A 17662-nucleotide genomic window follows, 5' to 3' on the forward strand; every position below is an offset into this window, starting at 1 on the left:
TCGGACTGTTTTCCCCTTTGTTTCGTACATGGAATAAAGGGTAACAAATATGGAAAACACGTGAAGGCAGGTAATAAGCCGACGGTCGAGAGGGAACCGTGCGGCGTCAACCTGACGTCAACCAAAGTTGGGATGCTGATCCGTTGTCGTGCGGGCAGATGAGTGGTGTCCCAAATGCACACATTTAATATTCCCAAATGATTGCACTTACTTGCTTTCTTCGTCAGAATTTAAATTACAATAGGGTAATTGTATTTTTACAAGATTTAGTGACATAAGTATGAATTCTTGAATACGAAATCTATACAAAAAAGTTTCTCATTAAATGACCGCCTACAATAGTATTTACATATATTAACTTTTTATTATGTTCATTACTTTCTTTAAGTGCCTTGTTACTCACAATATTACGATTGCCAATTAGTTGAAATGATAGCAAATCATAACAACCTAATTTTATTGCTTGTTAAAACATAATCTTATTCAACATTGGCACTTACAATTAGTATTCGCAACGTATTTGCATAAACGACGCAAAAAACTAGCTATAAAAACGCATAAGTACATCTTTTGTACTACCATAAATATTATGCGCAGCTCATGAGTAAAAAAATTAAAATGTAATAAAAGTAGCGCAAATAATTTTAACTTGTTTTTATCACTGTCCTTTCAGATTCGTTCCGTAACACTTTTTGAAATGCTTTCCATGAATTTCTTTTAAACTTCTTTTAAACATACTTCTTAGTTTCCTTTTTAAGAGTTATTTACAATGTTCTTTATGTTATTTTTAATGAGGCCAGGAGCAGCTAATTTAAATTATTTTATATTCCTTTTGCATTAACATACGTAAACAATGTCATGTTTATCGTCACAGAGACGGCTAAAAATCATTAAGATTATTCTGTTTGTTTTTTTTTATTATTATTTTATATAAATATCTCTTTGATTCGAGCCAGAAAAAAGTAAACGTATCTAATTAATTGATAAATAATTCGGATACATCACAAGTAACGGACGCAAATACAACATAAATTTAGAACGTGACCATAATTTGTTTAAAACGTAAAAAAAATCTTTTCGTCTAAGGCACTTTCATTCATCAACTATTCAACTGGACTTTCGTTCACCGTTCAATTTTCGCTTATCCCTGCGGCACATTCGGACTCGACAAAAGTTTATTTTTTTTTGTCAATGGAAGCACAACTTTTTTACATAACTACCACCCTTTCTATGTCGCTTTACCACCTAATCTAATTCAAGTATGATACACTGACTAGTTTTACAAATGACTCAACAAATACCTTTGACTATATACACAGAAGTGACAGTTCAGTTTGTTGTTCGTTAACAAGTGATTAAATACTGATACCACCATCGAGGGCGGTAAACGCTTAACATTACCTGGTAAAAACACCTACTTCAGTCTAGAACTCATCCGACTTAGCCTAGACAGTAAAAGACAAGAAGAGAAACGTTCGTTCGTTTCGCACGCTCAAAAATAGTGTTGCCGGCGCGTTTTGTTTACATATTTATTTTCTTTTTTCTTTTGTGGACGGTCCAAAAATGTCAACGGAAACAAGAACAACAACAACAACAGGAACAACGGAAACAACACTCGCGCTTAGACGCAGCTCTCCGGCAAACGGTTGGCCATGAGGCGTTCCTTGATGGCGAGGCCGTTCAGTTCCAAGTCGCCACTCTTCTTGGTCGGTGAGTTCTCCAGGTACAGGTCCTTCGGTCGTGAGTCCCGCGGGAATGTGCCCATTGTCGGGTTCTTGTATTGTTGGTACTGTAACAAAAGATGAAAATGTTCGTTACGATAATAGGAAAATGGGCAGATCAATTTAAAAAATTTATTTGTGTTTGGAGGAGTTTTTAAATTTTCAAAATATGTAGTATGTCAATACTAATGGCTGACTTAAAATAAATTGTTCAGTCGTTGTACTTTAAAATAATAAGATTATTCTTGGAATATATAGAATATACTGAGAGTCGAATGTTAAAATATATTTTTATTTCAAATTTAATTGCCTTATTAAATTTATGTCAATAAAAGTAAATTGTTTTGTAAAAGGTTATTGAAGTATGCATTAAAGAGTTTTATTCGAATATATAGTTAAAAACGCCTTAAATAATATCTTTAATGGTTCTAGAGTTATTTCATCAAATAATTCTTGACTGATTAAAATAGTGGATGCGCAGCACCAAATTAAAAATAATCTGACAGGATTGTAATACTATTTTTATTTAGTATTGGATATTGATTTAATAACGTTTATTTAACAGCATTTTTTGAAATGATTTTTAAAAAATTTGAAAAAGAATTTAAACAATTTTTTATCAACAGCATTCTGTTGTTTACATAATTTTTAATGCAAAATCGATTCTGTATAAAACATAAATAATTTTAATTATAATCAATATTATCAATAGGAATTAATTATTCTATTATGTAACTCTTGTTAGATTTTTATGTACTATTAAACTATAATAGAATTTTAAAATAATATAGAATCATTTGATACTATTTGAAATACGAGAAAAATAATTGTTGAAATTTGACTTTGGAAAATTTTTAGATTTTTTTTACAATTTTGTCCTTCCATATTAGAAATACCCTATACTTATTATTTATTTTTTAAATTAGTTACAAAATTCAATAATATGGATATTAAAATTTATGGCATTAATATATTAAAATTTTAAATATAGAATTTTAATATCTATACAGCATAAATTATATTTTTATACTACGCAGCAAATAATCATTTTATTTTTGTAAATATTACGCATTGGTTTATCTGATAAACATAAGAGTCTTTTTCGTGGAAATATTTTATTTAAGATATCAGGAGAATCAGACAATTAAAATATTTTATTATTTCATATTATTTAATTGCTTCATAAAATTTATAGCTGTAGAAATAAATTGCTTTATAAGAAGTTATTAAATGAATTGTTTTATTAATATTTTTAAATTAGAATCCTTGAAATACACATTAATATTGTTTTTCTCATTAGATTGTTATTATTGACAAATGACCTTTAATGTTAATGGTAGAATTTATGGTCATTTAAAAATTAAAAATGGCGAATGCGTATTCAAAATACAACAGTAGAATTTGAAAATATAATTCGTAAGAAAAAAGAAAAAATGAATAGACCATATTAAAATGTAAACTTGAAATTTAATTAAAAGATCACTAGCAGAAGCAATTATCTAATTATAATAATCTGTGTGAACATAACCAGTATTTCAATTAAAGCGATGTAACTAATTGTAAGCACTAAAATAAAAATTATGCAATTACGAGTATCCAGTGTTTCTTTAAAAGTCCCCAAAAGACTCAAACTTAAACTTCATCCTTTAATTAAGAATGGTAATATTTAAGCGGAGGTATTCATTCATTTGCCCGAGTCGAAAAAAAAAGCGCAGCATAAAAAAAAAGGAATCGATCGCAGTGGAAATTCAGGAATATTTAGTGGGATTAATTGTTAAATAATCCAATTTTCCAGTCCTTTTCTTGCGTAATTGCAACAACTTTCCTTTTAACGGGCATTGTCTCGTTCGACGAATTATTTCTGTTAAATCGAGCTAAAACAATTCCCCATTGTGTGATTTTCTTTCTAGCGACCCCGTGAATACACTTACAAAACTGTCTCCGCAAATTTCGCTCGAAAATCATAAGAAACTCGACGGGCACACACTAATTTAATATCGATTGTAATTTACAATCGGTTGCGCTTAAATCATCAATTTTTGCTAGTCGTTATTTAGTAACCGACGATTTGTTTTGCAATTGTGATATTATTGCGAATCGGCTTTCGTTTTGATTCTCCTTAAATCTCATAACGGTTGAGTGAAGTTCACTTTTATTAAAAGTCTGGGATCGTTGAAGTTTATTTGCATTTGCCGTACACGACTTTTTTATGATTTTTTTTAACGCGACATCATTTTATTGGAGTTGTGTTATTGAAACCCGTCGATGGTGTTGTATTCAACACAAAATAGGAATTCTTGGAGCATAAAGTAAATACGCTGTTTAATGTGTATTTAACACCGTTTTATTTACATTGTCACTAAATTTAGTTTCAATATGAGCCAATAAAATTAATTATTATTAAAAATATATTATTTTTTCATATTTTCTGACTTTCAGAATCAGGATCAGAATCACAGAAAATAAATAAAAATCTTTCACAGTTTGCTGTCATTTTTTACGATACTTCATAAAAAAGGATTTAATTAAGAATTTGTCCAGAAGTATATGAAAATATATATTTACATTTTGTACCATTATTTAATAATTCTGATAAATCGATAAAAGAAATTTATTTTTAGCAAAATTTATATTATTTTACTTAGTTGTAGTCGGAAGAGAGGAATATTGCATTCCAGAGAAAAAGGATATAATAATTAACATGAAACATCAATGTCTATATATTGCTGATATCGCTAAAAACTTAAAAATGGTTTACTATGCTTATTAACAAATATGAAATGACACCCTCAATTGAAAATATAATATAATATAATATAATCCTGACAAAAAACTCCGAAACAATTGAAAAAATCGGCATCGTTTCTTGTCCTCTAGGTGAATAAAAACAATTAATTGGGTTATACACTATCAGTGTGTCTAATAGAACAATCAGACGTCGTGTGAATGGTATCAAAAAAGATTATTCGAACAAAAGTTTGCACAAAAATGTATTAATTATGGCGAAGGGTACTTTAAAGTGATAAATCTATGCTCAACAGAATAAGATCAGATGGTAAAAAATACATTCATGGTCCTCCTAATAAATATTTGGATCGCAGATACACAACAAAAACACGGTGGAGAAATAGTTTTGGTTTGGGATTCCTTTCCTTGGCATGGTATAATACAATTACAGAGAATTATTGATAACATGGAGCTTGTATGTGTAGAGATATCATGACATATGTAATAAAACCATTTACCAATGATAATTTACCAGTTATGTGGATTTTTATTTGGTTCTAAAATAATCAAGTTGAAGCTCTCGATTGGTCAGTGTAAAATCCGGATCTAATACCAATTGAAAACTTATGGAACGACATGAAGTCTCGATTAAAACACCAAAAACCATTAAATTTAGATTAATTGTGGTTATTAAGTAAAGAGTCATGGAATTTAATTTCAAACGATTTTCTGTGATCAACCACATTGCACATTTATTTTGTTTAAGATTTAATTTAAGTAGAACTTATTTTGATTTAAATGCAAAATGAATAATCGTAGTAAGAATATAGGGTAATTATTAAATAAAATTTAAAATTGCACTTAATAATAAGCTATTTATCTAGTCACCACTGTATATATAGAAGCAGATCTTATTTTTTCAATTTAACGGTTTTTATTTTCAATTTATACTTTTTTCAATAATCCTCTTCAGTTCCTAAATAAGGAAAAATGTGGAAAATATATTTTTAAGACTATATTAACAACAAACAATAGTTTTAAGAGCAGAAAATTCGTAACAATTATCAGCTATTTTGTATTCCAAGAAACTATGACAACAAAGATAGTACGTCATTTTCATTTCATTTTTGAACAAATTGGTCATTATTCTGCATCATCTTTAGAATCAACCAAATGTTCTTTAATGTTTCAGAGAGATAATACGGGGTTGCTAATATCTTAATTCAGTTTTTTATTAGACTGAGATTATACTTGCTTCGATAAAAGTTGAATGAACAATATTCATGAATTTATTTAGAACTTCGTTCTTATTGGTCAAATTGAACGTATTGATTTTGCTCACTTTTGATGATGAGAATGTTGATCAAAACAAGTAAATATAGCATGATCTACAATTTAAAAAAATCAGACAAAAATACCATTAAAACCGTTTTTACATATGTACGTGTGTCAACAATTTTAAAAAAGATGACTTTTTAATGATACTTCAAAAACAGGGACTAACTTCATTAGCAATTTCGAATTCTATGAATTTTAAACTAGTGTAATTAGAACAGTTTTTACCTGATCGCCAATCCAGTGGGGTACATTCGATTGGGCATAATTCGGTGATGTCGAGAGGTGAGCACCTGTGCTAGAGCTAGTACGCAGTCCAGTTGTCCTTGTTTCCGGAGAACCTGTAACAATTTTCACCCCCCCCACAATCATTTCGAATCGCCGTGAAATAATAATAACTTCACACACACAAAAAAACGTAATTGTTAAATGAACTCCGAAATGCAGCGCCCCTCATTGATCATTATCGACGCCGAACGACATAATCATCTTAAGATGAATTAAATTAATTCCTCGGAGAATTTCACGGTGTCGTAAAACAGTGAACCGAAATGAGCGAACCTCGATTTCTCGGAACAAATGTCCGATAAAGCCGTTATCAAGCTGGAAAAAAGGCGAAGCCGACGACACATAAAAGATAATGAGGCCCTATTAGATCAAAAGTTCGATTATCGTCGTTCCCCGCGCGAAATTAACTCTCCATGTCTCCGTAAAAAAAAATTCAGTTAATCTCCGCGGACGTAACCAAGATACGGATCCCAATTAATTTATTGCGGTTTAAAAAAGCCAGGCACGGCTCTAATAAAATAACAATAATAAACGGAAGCTTTTCGTTTCGAAGTATTACGACAGAGAGAAAAAAAAGTAGCCAGAAAATACAAAACGCTTGCTGGGGACGATATTAATTTTTGTTTTGACGGTTACATGACGATCTACATAATTATTATGACAGTATCTTAATCATCTGGAGCGCCCTCGAATAAAGAGAAGCACTTCCGTGGCCCTCCTAATTGAATCATTATCTGTATTAGATTCGCCCGTTAAATTTCCCAATCCTAATTAAATTCACCCGATAATCGACTCCTCCTTGTTTACTTCAAAGCTCTTTCCGTGTGTTTTTTTTTATTATTTCGCATCCCGCCGACGCGATTTTAATTCCGCCCCGGGGTATCGTTAAAATTTTAATCCGTCGACTTAATAACCTCTCTCTCCGAATTTTTGTCTGTCTGTTGTGTTCCTTTTTTCTACTTGCGCGGGTCACGATCGCTCCGTGAACTTTTAAATAAACAACGACAACCTGTAAAATTATGTCTTGTTTGTTCATGTTTTTGCGATAAGTATGTTCCATTGTTCGAATATATTTTTAATGATGTACTTTTTTTCTGTACGTTTTTCCTCCGTCGTCGAGATATTTAGGTTATCGTTATTATTAAATATAATTAGGCGGAAGGTATGCCGGTATCATATAACAATTTAATATCGAAAATTCAAGTCATCATGGTCGGAATTCGAGTTTAAGGATCTGAGAAAATTAATATTTTCCTTTGTACCAGTTACCAACCCAATCGAAAATTACGCGGGACGTGCATAAGGAAAATAACAACACGATCGTTTTACCGTATTTGGCGGGGATGATATCCGGATCGTCAGCATCCTTGGGTGATGTGCTTCTTAATAACGGTTTAGTGGAAGAAAGGGTGTTGTGCTGCGGCTGAACGCTTCCACCTCCAACTTTGTGCTCCATATTGTCTTCCTTGTGGCTCTTTGAGCGTCTTATCCTGATTATTATCAGCAACACCACAACCACAACCGTCAAAGTACCGCCCAGGAATACACCCAGTATCGGAGAGAAACTCAAATCCCCATCTGTAGCTGGAACAAAGACAATTATAATTATTTTGCCACGAACAAAAAAAAAGAAGGAAAATAAATAATGTAAAGCTGAAAATAACTTTTATGTGTGTACTTGTGTTCCCGTTTACAATAAGAACAACGTTCCTTATGGATTCGGATCGGGTATATGGAGCTTTTATTTAAATTTGACGATACATTTGTAGAACTTTTCCACATTTTATATTTTAATAAACCCGTAAACGACTCTCGTCTTGATAAAATTATGATACACGACTAGTACGGTATACTAAATCGTAAATTACAATAAAAGTGGAAAGTCGATGGGAAATGCACGAGGTATGTTCTGGCGTCCATTTATGGAAGGAGTAATTCGGAAATGGAAACGCATAAAATAAAAGCAATAATAACCGTCTTCGGCACCCAAAGCTGTTTACTGCGGCTCGATATAAACTTCGAGCTGTAAAACCTGTTTTAAAATCATCAGCAAACATCGAATGTAGGATATGTGGTGCATTTCGTGTCTGTCGATCTCGATTTCAATCTTTTCTTTCGCCTGTTTTACATACAACACAAAGAGGTTTTGGCACTTTCGAATGATGACGAACTGTCAAAAGCCATATTCAAATTTTATCAATTTTTTTCCCCGATTTACTTAAAACGTGATAGATAGTTTCAATTTGTTTTTTTCGAAAAGAAATGACGCATTTTATTACATAAATGGCACAATTCACGTCCAAGGATACAAGAGTCGTAGACGAAAATATGATGCACTGCGAATAATGTTTGCTGTAGGAATAAGTCAAGAAAAGGGGAATGCGATAAGGTAATTTTTAATCATTAGGAAAAACATTCCGCCCTTACAGTATACGTATCACTTACAATCAGTTAAAATGCCTACTCAGTGAAGTTTCGCAGAAAACAAGCTATAAAACATTAAGGAGATTAATTCAACTATGTCCTCGTTTGGGTTTTCTGCCGCTGATAAAAAAAAACAAAGCGAGAAAGTCGGACGAAAAAAAAAAATATATTCGGGGCACTTGGCTCGCGACTTAGTCCTGGATGTGGAGTGATTTCCGATTGATGTAACCAAAATGTTCGCCTCGGAACATTATCGCTTTCCGTCTTCTTTATCCGCCGGATTATTTAAACTCTAACGCTCTTTATTAATGACGTTATTAAATGTTTTTTATGATCGGTTCCCTCCAACGGTAACGGATATCAATTTTTACACGACCGTAAATCCTGCAGTGGAAGTGCAAAAGCCATTGGAACCCACTCTAATAAAAACCGTTGCCCTTTTTACGTTTTCGATTATTCGCGATTTTATAATTTTTATGCGCGACTGGAGGCGAGGAGGACGTCGTTCCATTTCGTGTTCGATTTCCCTTTCGACTGCACGACAAGGCGGCTTTATGAAATTGAAAAAAAAAAAAACATCTGCAGTATCTAAAGCAGGAAATTTAAATTAAAATTAATTTCGTGTAAACTCAGTCAATATGCAGATTTATAAACGTGTAAGATGACGACTAAATTAAATCTTGTTTTATTTTGATTTACACAATACGCTTGGAGTTTATTGAACTGGGACGGAAAAAATAAATGAGGAATTCGAAACAGTTATAAAAACATTTTTTTGAATTTATATTGGATATTTTTTCTATTAAAAATACGGCCTTTTGTAACCTGTTTGCGCTGAACATTGGGTAACACAAAAATACGTTATTTATTTTTATTATTCAATGTGCAATCTATTCAATAATGTGTTTGTAAAAAAAATATTTTGCATGAAGCTTTATTTCTAGTCGGATTTATTTACAAATGAGCCTTGATTCGGGGCGAAATTTATTGCCCAACTTCGAATTGGTCGTATACATGTGCGCTTGTGGTGAGGAATGCGAAAGATTTCACCGTTACGATAAGAATAACACAAAGCAATTAGATGAGGTATTCGCAATCCTCCAGCAATTTCCACGATTGATATAATTCAAGATTTAATGCGAGGAAATATTTTAGGAGAAGGAGGGCAAGTCGCGTGTTAATGAAACGGGGACCTCCGCATAAATAATTCAAAATCGATCATGTTTTAAAACATGATCATTGAATATTCATGATCGGACCGGGTTCTGCGAGGCTCCGATTATCGGCCCGTGGAAAATGTCGTGCTAAGCTTAAATTCCGACGAATACTTCAGATTTGCACTTTTCAAACAATTCTACATTATCATCCACTTTCTTACACGCAAAAAATGAAATGGACGCAATAACAAATTGGGAATAACTGCGGTGTAAACGTGGTGTGAATTAGTTTTATATGTACATGGAGTTTCTTAAATAACGGATAAAACCTTCTTAGCGACATATCCTGGAATACTTTGAGTTGAAAAGCTTCATATGAATATGTCCAATGAACAGGAGTAAACTTTTTAGAGGATAATTTCTAAGGTGTATATTTGGCAACATTTTATTCGATTTGTTAGAATATTTTAATACCTATAGTGATGGTCATAAATATAGGAACTGAATAAGTCAATAATTTCTAGTATTACTAAAACAATTAAAGAAACTGTCTAAGTGGTAAATACGAAAAAAATGAACTGACTGAAATGTGTTTGAAAATCTTGAAATAAAATCTATAAATGGATAACTAGAATATCAAAAAACAATTCAATATTATTGCCAATGAAAATTAAATTAGATTAGATTAGTGGATAGAGGTTCGTTTGACTCCAGCCCTATAAAAAAGCCCTGGTTTCTACTAAAAATGTGTCTAATTTTGAGTAGTTTCTAGTGATGACTCTAAATTTAATTTAAAAAAAATTATGGTTTTATTTAAACAACAATTGGCTACGATTGTGGCTCTTAATATATATGTTTCAACATGAAAAGGATTCCACACACAAATCCAAAATTGTGACGGATTGGTTAAAATATCAAAGTATTGATGATTTGATTTTTGCCCGTCTCAATTTCCAAACAACAACACTATAGAAAACATGAGGGATCATGGTTATAACCAAATTCAATATAAAAATTTTACAAATTTAAATGAGCTCACATCACAGCAACTCAAGAAACTTGAAGAAAAATAGACTTGTCATTTATTCAGAAAATGTTCGAGTCTATGCTATGGAGATAGGACAAAATTATAAAACAAAGAATATGTTAAACAATATGCTAATTTTATATTACATAGATTTAATCATTTGAAATCCCTTTCAAAATTAGAGTTACTATAATAAGGTACAGTTCACTTTTTATATTATGTAAAACACAATAGTCAATTAATATTATTTTAACAATTCACATTTTAAAAAGTTGCTACAATAATGAATATTGTATATGTATTATAAACAAATGTCAAAACCATGAGTATGAAATAGAATAAATTGTTTTACAGTATATAATTAAAACACTGCAAAAGTAATTAAACAATATTAACTTAAAAACCATTGGAGGAATATAACAAGGAAGAAACTACGTCGATCAAAATATTTTTCAAAAAATATATTAGTTAATAGTTATAAAACTATAATAGACATACAGTAACGAACAAAATGAGAGCGACTATATCAAATATTAAACTGTGTTTAAAAACTAAATTATAAAACATTTATTTATGCCCGCTACTTTATTTCTCTTAGTTCATTTATGTGTCACACATTTTTCAGTAGGAGAGAAACTATTTCCAAAAATCAAAAAAATGTGCACGACAAAATTATAGGGACCCGAGTATTTTTCAGTCGTATTTATATATCTTACACATGAATATTGCGTTTACATTAAGAACAATGTCTGGTGGTCAACATTTGTTGGTTTGTAAATTATTGTAGCGTATAATTCAGGAAGATCACAGAAATTTATTAGCGAACAGTTTCTTGTATCAAAATAAGTGGTATAAAAAATAATTAAAATGTTTCATGTTATATATAAGTGTGGAGAATCCAAAACGAGGTGGGCGAAACAGAAAAAGGTCCAGAGCATTATAACGTCGCATAAAAATGAAAAAAAAGTCAGTCTAATAAGTATATATTATTTAGTATTTAAATAAAAAGAAAGTTGCTGTAATTTTGTCCGATACTATACATATAAGTCACTTTTTCAAAAATTTATTTTAATAGTTCAAATATCTTCTTTATTTCCAAACAAATTACAATAAAATTTCAGATACTTGTTTAAACCGTTAATATTATCAAATATTGTTATTAAAAAAATGATTCTTTAGCTACTTATTTTTTCAAACTACTACTACTATTTAATAGTTTTTTTGAAGGTCGAAATATTTTTCTAAACCATTTTGTTATTAGGATTTTCAACTCGATCAATCAACACTGGCTGTTACTACGATGGCGCATCCACCATTTATGGAATTCCCTGTATTCATAAATAAATCTCCATCTGCCAGTGGATTTTTAATAAAGTGGATTTATTGAAATTACGAACCGTGGAGAATAAACCGGGCTCAATCGTGGTGATTTGGCCCAATTGCCATCATAAATCGTCAACACCCGATGAGTCCCAATTAGTCGGTCGCGAAGATTCATCTCAATTCGTCGCAGCATCGCGAATAAACCAGCGGGACGACGGGAGAGCGGGATTAACTACCGGCGCCCGAGGAATGCATTCGGAATCGAAGCAAATTGAAAGTGGGTACCGACCGCCCCGCACCGCCCGGTGATCTACTCCGACACCTTTCCCGGAGAAGTGCCACGAATTATGGGCATTAATTGACGTCGGGCCCGGCCGACAATAAATACACTTGACTTTCACCTCAATCTAACTAATAATGTCTAGTGGACGTACCAATTGAAAATTTGAGTTCAATAAGATTTTGCGAAAACATTTACACAATTACGAATTTCATTTTGCGACAAACAATGGTCGTATGTAAATTTAACGCACACAGCTACAATAATTACAGGAAATTCAGTTGACTAAATTACGATTCAGTTTTTGAAATTAAATTTATCATTCAAATGGCTGTTACCAATAATAACGGATATTTACATACTTCACAATAATATCCTTCATTATTGTTTGTAATTTCTTCCATTGATTGCGTTGCAGATTAATTGTTTTCTGGATCAAATCGATTCTGATTTTCAACCTTAGTCTCAAGAGTCACAAGAAATAAATCAATATTTTTGTTATGAAAAAGGAACTTAATAATATACAAATTCGTACGAACCCAAAAACTCAGTTATAAATATTATAATAGGGGCATTTCACCTGAAGCGGACAACCAAGAAAAACTTCAGTCTTTTGAATTCGTTTATGTTTCGGTAATACATATTTTCACGAGCATTTTACGTTACATTATTTCGACAATACATTAAATTTATCACATTTATTTTTGTTTATGTGAATATTAATTTATAAAACCATATTTTATGAACATACTCGAAACAATAAATTCATTTTTAGAGTTACGAATTTAAATCATAAATCGTTGATGTTCTTTAAAGCTTTTAAAATTAAAAGTGATAGGTGTATCTTATTCTAAAGTTCGCGTTGATCACAAAAAATATATAAAAGTTAAATTTTTTCGCTTGTTACCGACATTGTAACGTATTGTGTACACACGACGATAATTTTAAAAGGCGCTTTCTAAAAGACAAACTTTACTTTTTTATCAGAGTTCGGGATCGTGGAAACTCTTGACTGCCGCTTTCTTATAAAAAGTTCGGGCCATAAAAAATATGTTTAACAGGTACAATATTTGATTATGTTTTGAACGGTCTAATTAATACAAAGCCTTGAAAGTTTATTATTACAGTGATCATGGATGAGTTAGTTCAGTTATTTATCAAATATTTGATTTTGCTATTTAGAATTTGTAAATAGAAAAAAGCGTCTTTCAAATAAAGGAAATAATTAGATCTTGTAAATTGCAATAATTAGGGCATAATTTATTGTGTACATACGTATAAATGCAGACAATTTATTATTTAGTAATAATAAACCACGCTAATTAGGATGAACATGTTAATGTTTTGTTATCATGAAAGCTTCGCATTTGTCATAATTAGATAAAAATCATTTCTCCCAAAAAAAAGAGCATTTGTCTGTTATATCAACATACTAATTAATTTAATACAATCTATTTTCGGTTTGTACGTTAATACGATTTTGAATATTTCACCAAAAATTCCATTGCTTTTTTCGCATAATTACTTCAATTATTCAATAGTCAATTTCAACATTGTGTTTCGGTTTAATTTCAGTCGCCGGAAAAAAGCCAATTTCAAACGCGATCTAATAACAATTAAAATGCAGTCGCAGACGACGACGACGAAAAGAGCCCCTTTGCATTCCATACGACCTGAAGGGGACGGGAGAATGCGGAAAAAAAAAGGAGAAGGGTAAAAAGGCAAAAAGGCAAAAAGTCAGGAGGCAGCGGCAAAGGCAAACACATACACACGTACACACACACACACACACATACAGAAGGAACGAGTCGAGGGAAAAGAGAACGGAGAGAGCGGAGTCCTATTAAGACCGCCACTTATCTCCTTGAGACACAAAGCCCGTTCTTTGTAAATTAAACTTATTTACGAGATACTAATGTCCCTTTTACGGGATTATTATGTCGCTGATTCCGGACGGCGCGCAAAACACAAAAGAAAATTGACCGCACCGAAACTGCTGTCTTGCGTTTAACGAAATTTAATTCACTTCCCCCCGTTTTTAAAACATAATAGTCTTGACTTGCTTGAAGCTTTTGGACTGATATAACACGTTCAAGCGGAATTCTTGATTTTACTAGGTTCAAGTATTTTTCCTTTATTATTTTCGCCAGGAATATATATACAATAAGCAAAGGTTTACTTAAATTTGGGGTTTTTACGAATAATGTATTTTTAAACTGGATGCAATTGTATGCACCGAAACTATTGACATATGTTTAACGAAATTTAATTCACTTCCCCTCGTTATTAAAATATAATAAACTTGATTTTATTAAAGCTTTAGACTTATATGACACGTTGATGTCGAGTTCTTTGACAAATACTAAACTGTTTTTTTTATTGGGGCGTCTAAAGACAGTTAAATTCAATAAATAAGTACTGCATAAATATAAAATTTACTACGAATAACATATATTTAAAGACTGTGTAATTTTATTTACCGGAACTGCTCATGTTTAAAGAAAGTTGATTCAATTCCTTTGAGAAATAGTATGCTTTTACTGAGTTCAATCAATTTCTGTTTTTTGGTGCATCTAAAAATAGTTGAAAGTAACAAGCAAAGAACCGCATAAATATAGAACTTACTACGAACAACATATTTAAATCACTTGCAATTTAATGCACTGAAACTGCCGCCTGGCGTTTAAAGAAATTTAATTCAATTCATCTCGTTTTTAAAATGAAATAGTCCTAACTTGGTTGAAGCTTTTGGCCTGATAAAATACGTTTAAGTTGAGTCCTTTGAAAATTAGTATGCTTTTACTAGGATCAACCAATCTTTCTTTATTGTTGCCACTATAAATAGTTACATATAATAAGCAAAAAACTACATAAATACAGAATTTACCACTACTAACGTATATTTAAACCGTTTGCAATTTAATGCACTGAAACAGCTGCCAGGCGTTTAAAGAAATTTAAATCATTTCATCTCGTTTTTAAAATATAATAATAGTCTTGACTTGTTGAAGTATTTAGACTCATAAAACACATTTAAATTGTACCCTTTGAGTAGTAATATTCTTTCACTAGGTTCAACCAATTTTTCTTTATTGGTACTTCTAAAAACAGTTACTTATAATAAATAAAGAATTGTATAAATTTAGAATTTAATACAAATAACGTATATTTAAACCGCATGCAGTTTTATGTACTGCCGTTTAAAGAAATTTAATTCACTTTAGTTTTTAAAATATAATAAATAGTCTTGGCTTGGTTGACGCTTTTGGAGAAATAAAACACGTTCAAGTTGTGTCCTTTGAGAAATAATATGCTTTTGATAAATTCGACCAATTGTTCTGTATTGGTACTTCAAAAACAGTTACATATAATAAGGAAAGGACTAAATATAGAATTTGCTACGAATAACGTATATTTATGTACCGAATACGCAGTCTTTAGTCAAATTCACTTCCTCCTCTTATTAATTGATATACTTAAAGTTTTTGGACTGATATAACAAGTTTAAATTTAATAAGCAACGTACTGGATCAATATAGAATTTACTACAAATAAGGTGTATTTAAACCGTAAGCTATTTTATGTACCGGAACTGCTGCCTCGAGTTTAAAGTAATTTATCTCACTTCCCAACGTTTTTAAAACAACATTTAACAGTCTTGGCTGCTTTTGAACTCATACAAGATATTCACGCGAAAGGCTTCGGCAAGTACTGCGATTTTACTAGTTTCAATTAATTTTTATTTCTTAGGGCCTCAAAAATGTATGTATTGACTTTATTAGGGATAACGTGTATTCAAACCGGATGCAATTTTATGCTTTGTTAATAAATCCTTTATAGGTATACGGTGCAGAGGGCATTTAAAATTTGTTGTTCAGAGAATCAATGGACTTCCCGTTCAGTTCAGTTCGGTTCGATTCGGTCGGGGCTCAACGTTCATAGATTAAAAATTGGCAAGTTTGCGAACGAAAAAAAGCGGATTAAATCCTCGGGACCGTATTTATTATCCGGGGGAAACAATAAAGTTGGCAATTGACAAAGTGAAAACGGCAGAGCGCATCCATCTAAGCAAAAGGCCGGAACGAGGGGGGCACCCGAAACGAAACGAAAAGGGACAGGGCGCGGAAGGGGCAGTTTAATCTGAAATCAATTCTGCATTGGTAATTTCGGGTCGATAATTGCAACGTTGCAACGCGTTACGATTAACCACTTCGCAAAATGCGGAAACTGGGCAAATGTTGTTGGGTAACGGAGGTGTTGTTTGACTTTTCGCCGGGGCTTTTGCACTACATAAACTCTAACACCCCAAAACTCTTCGGACACGTTGGGCCACATCTCTCAAACGCAACTTTGTTGCCGGCGCCGAAACTATTTCCCTGTAAAACTTGCGAATGACTTTTGAAATTTCACTTCATTTCTCCCCTTGTGTTTTTTTTGGATAGAATTTAGTTAAATAATATGAATTTGTAAATACAATTATATATTTAATCTAAAAAGTAATGTTGCTTTTCGTATTTTTGTTTGTTTGTTCTATAACTTAAGTTAAATTAAGTAAAACATTTTTATCTTCTTGTTTTATATTTTAGCTGTGAAAATTGAAAGGCAGTGCTACTAACATCTAAAGTTTTTAGTTATTTATTAAACTGAGACTTATATGGAGAGGATTTAACAAAACTCTTGTATAGAAAGGAGCTAGATTAGTAACATTCTGAACTCTTTTTTTTAGGTCTGACTGAACGTAATATTCAGGCCTTGCTCAATGAGATAGTAATCTCAATCATAAAGATAGAAGGAGAATTTGGTAAACCTACACATATGTGAAAAAGTAACGAATAATTTATATAAAAAATCAAGTTTTTAAACAATTTAGTATGTTACAGCACATAATAAGGAAAATATACGAAAAGTTTTTTAAAAAGTTAAATATTTGTATTATAATTTCATTTGATGAGTTCATTTAAATTTGTAAAATTTTTATGTTGAATTTTCTTTAGGGTCGATGTCTGAAGATTGAAGCAGGTAAGACAAAATATAGATACTACTTTTAACTAATCCATCCCAATTTTGGATTTGTATTTAGTATCATTTTCATAAACACATTTATTAAGAAGCAAATTGATGTTTAATGTACCCATGTATGGTCAGCGACATATCTGCATGTACACTTCGAATTTAGAATCGCTTGCGGTGCATTGTTACTCTTTCTCCTATTTACTCTATATTTATGTATTTTAATGTTTGAATGTGTGTTCTTTTTATTTTTGTTATTTATATAATGATTCTATAATTTATTTTGTTAAAATGGACATTTATTGATTATAATGTTTTTTAAATAATAAATCTTAATCTGAAATAGATAACGAATTATCTCAAAATTCAT

The 17662-nt window shown here is 31.5% G+C and overlaps 1 protein-coding gene across 1 annotated transcript in view; it reads right to left on the reverse strand.

Annotated features, from left to right (window-relative positions):
- Positions 1-540: 540 nt before the first annotated feature.
- LOC109595142 (neural cell adhesion molecule 2) overlaps positions 541-17662 on the reverse strand; it is a gene marked incomplete at its 5' end in the record, with an annotated part of 230011 nt that continues 212889 nt past the window's right edge. Inside the window, 3 exons of the mRNA XM_049964147.1 lie at positions 541-1789; positions 6012-6124; positions 7401-7655. Of these exons, the coding sequence (XP_049820104.1) occupies positions 1622-1789; positions 6012-6124; positions 7401-7655 (536 nt within the window). The remainder of the gene's footprint in view (positions 1790-6011; positions 6125-7400; positions 7656-17662) is intronic.

Source organism: Aethina tumida, chromosome 1 (assembly GCF_024364675.1).
Source record: "Aethina tumida isolate Nest 87 chromosome 1, icAetTumi1.1, whole genome shotgun sequence".
Classification (NCBI taxonomy): Eukaryota; Metazoa; Arthropoda; class Insecta; order Coleoptera; family Nitidulidae; genus Aethina; species Aethina tumida.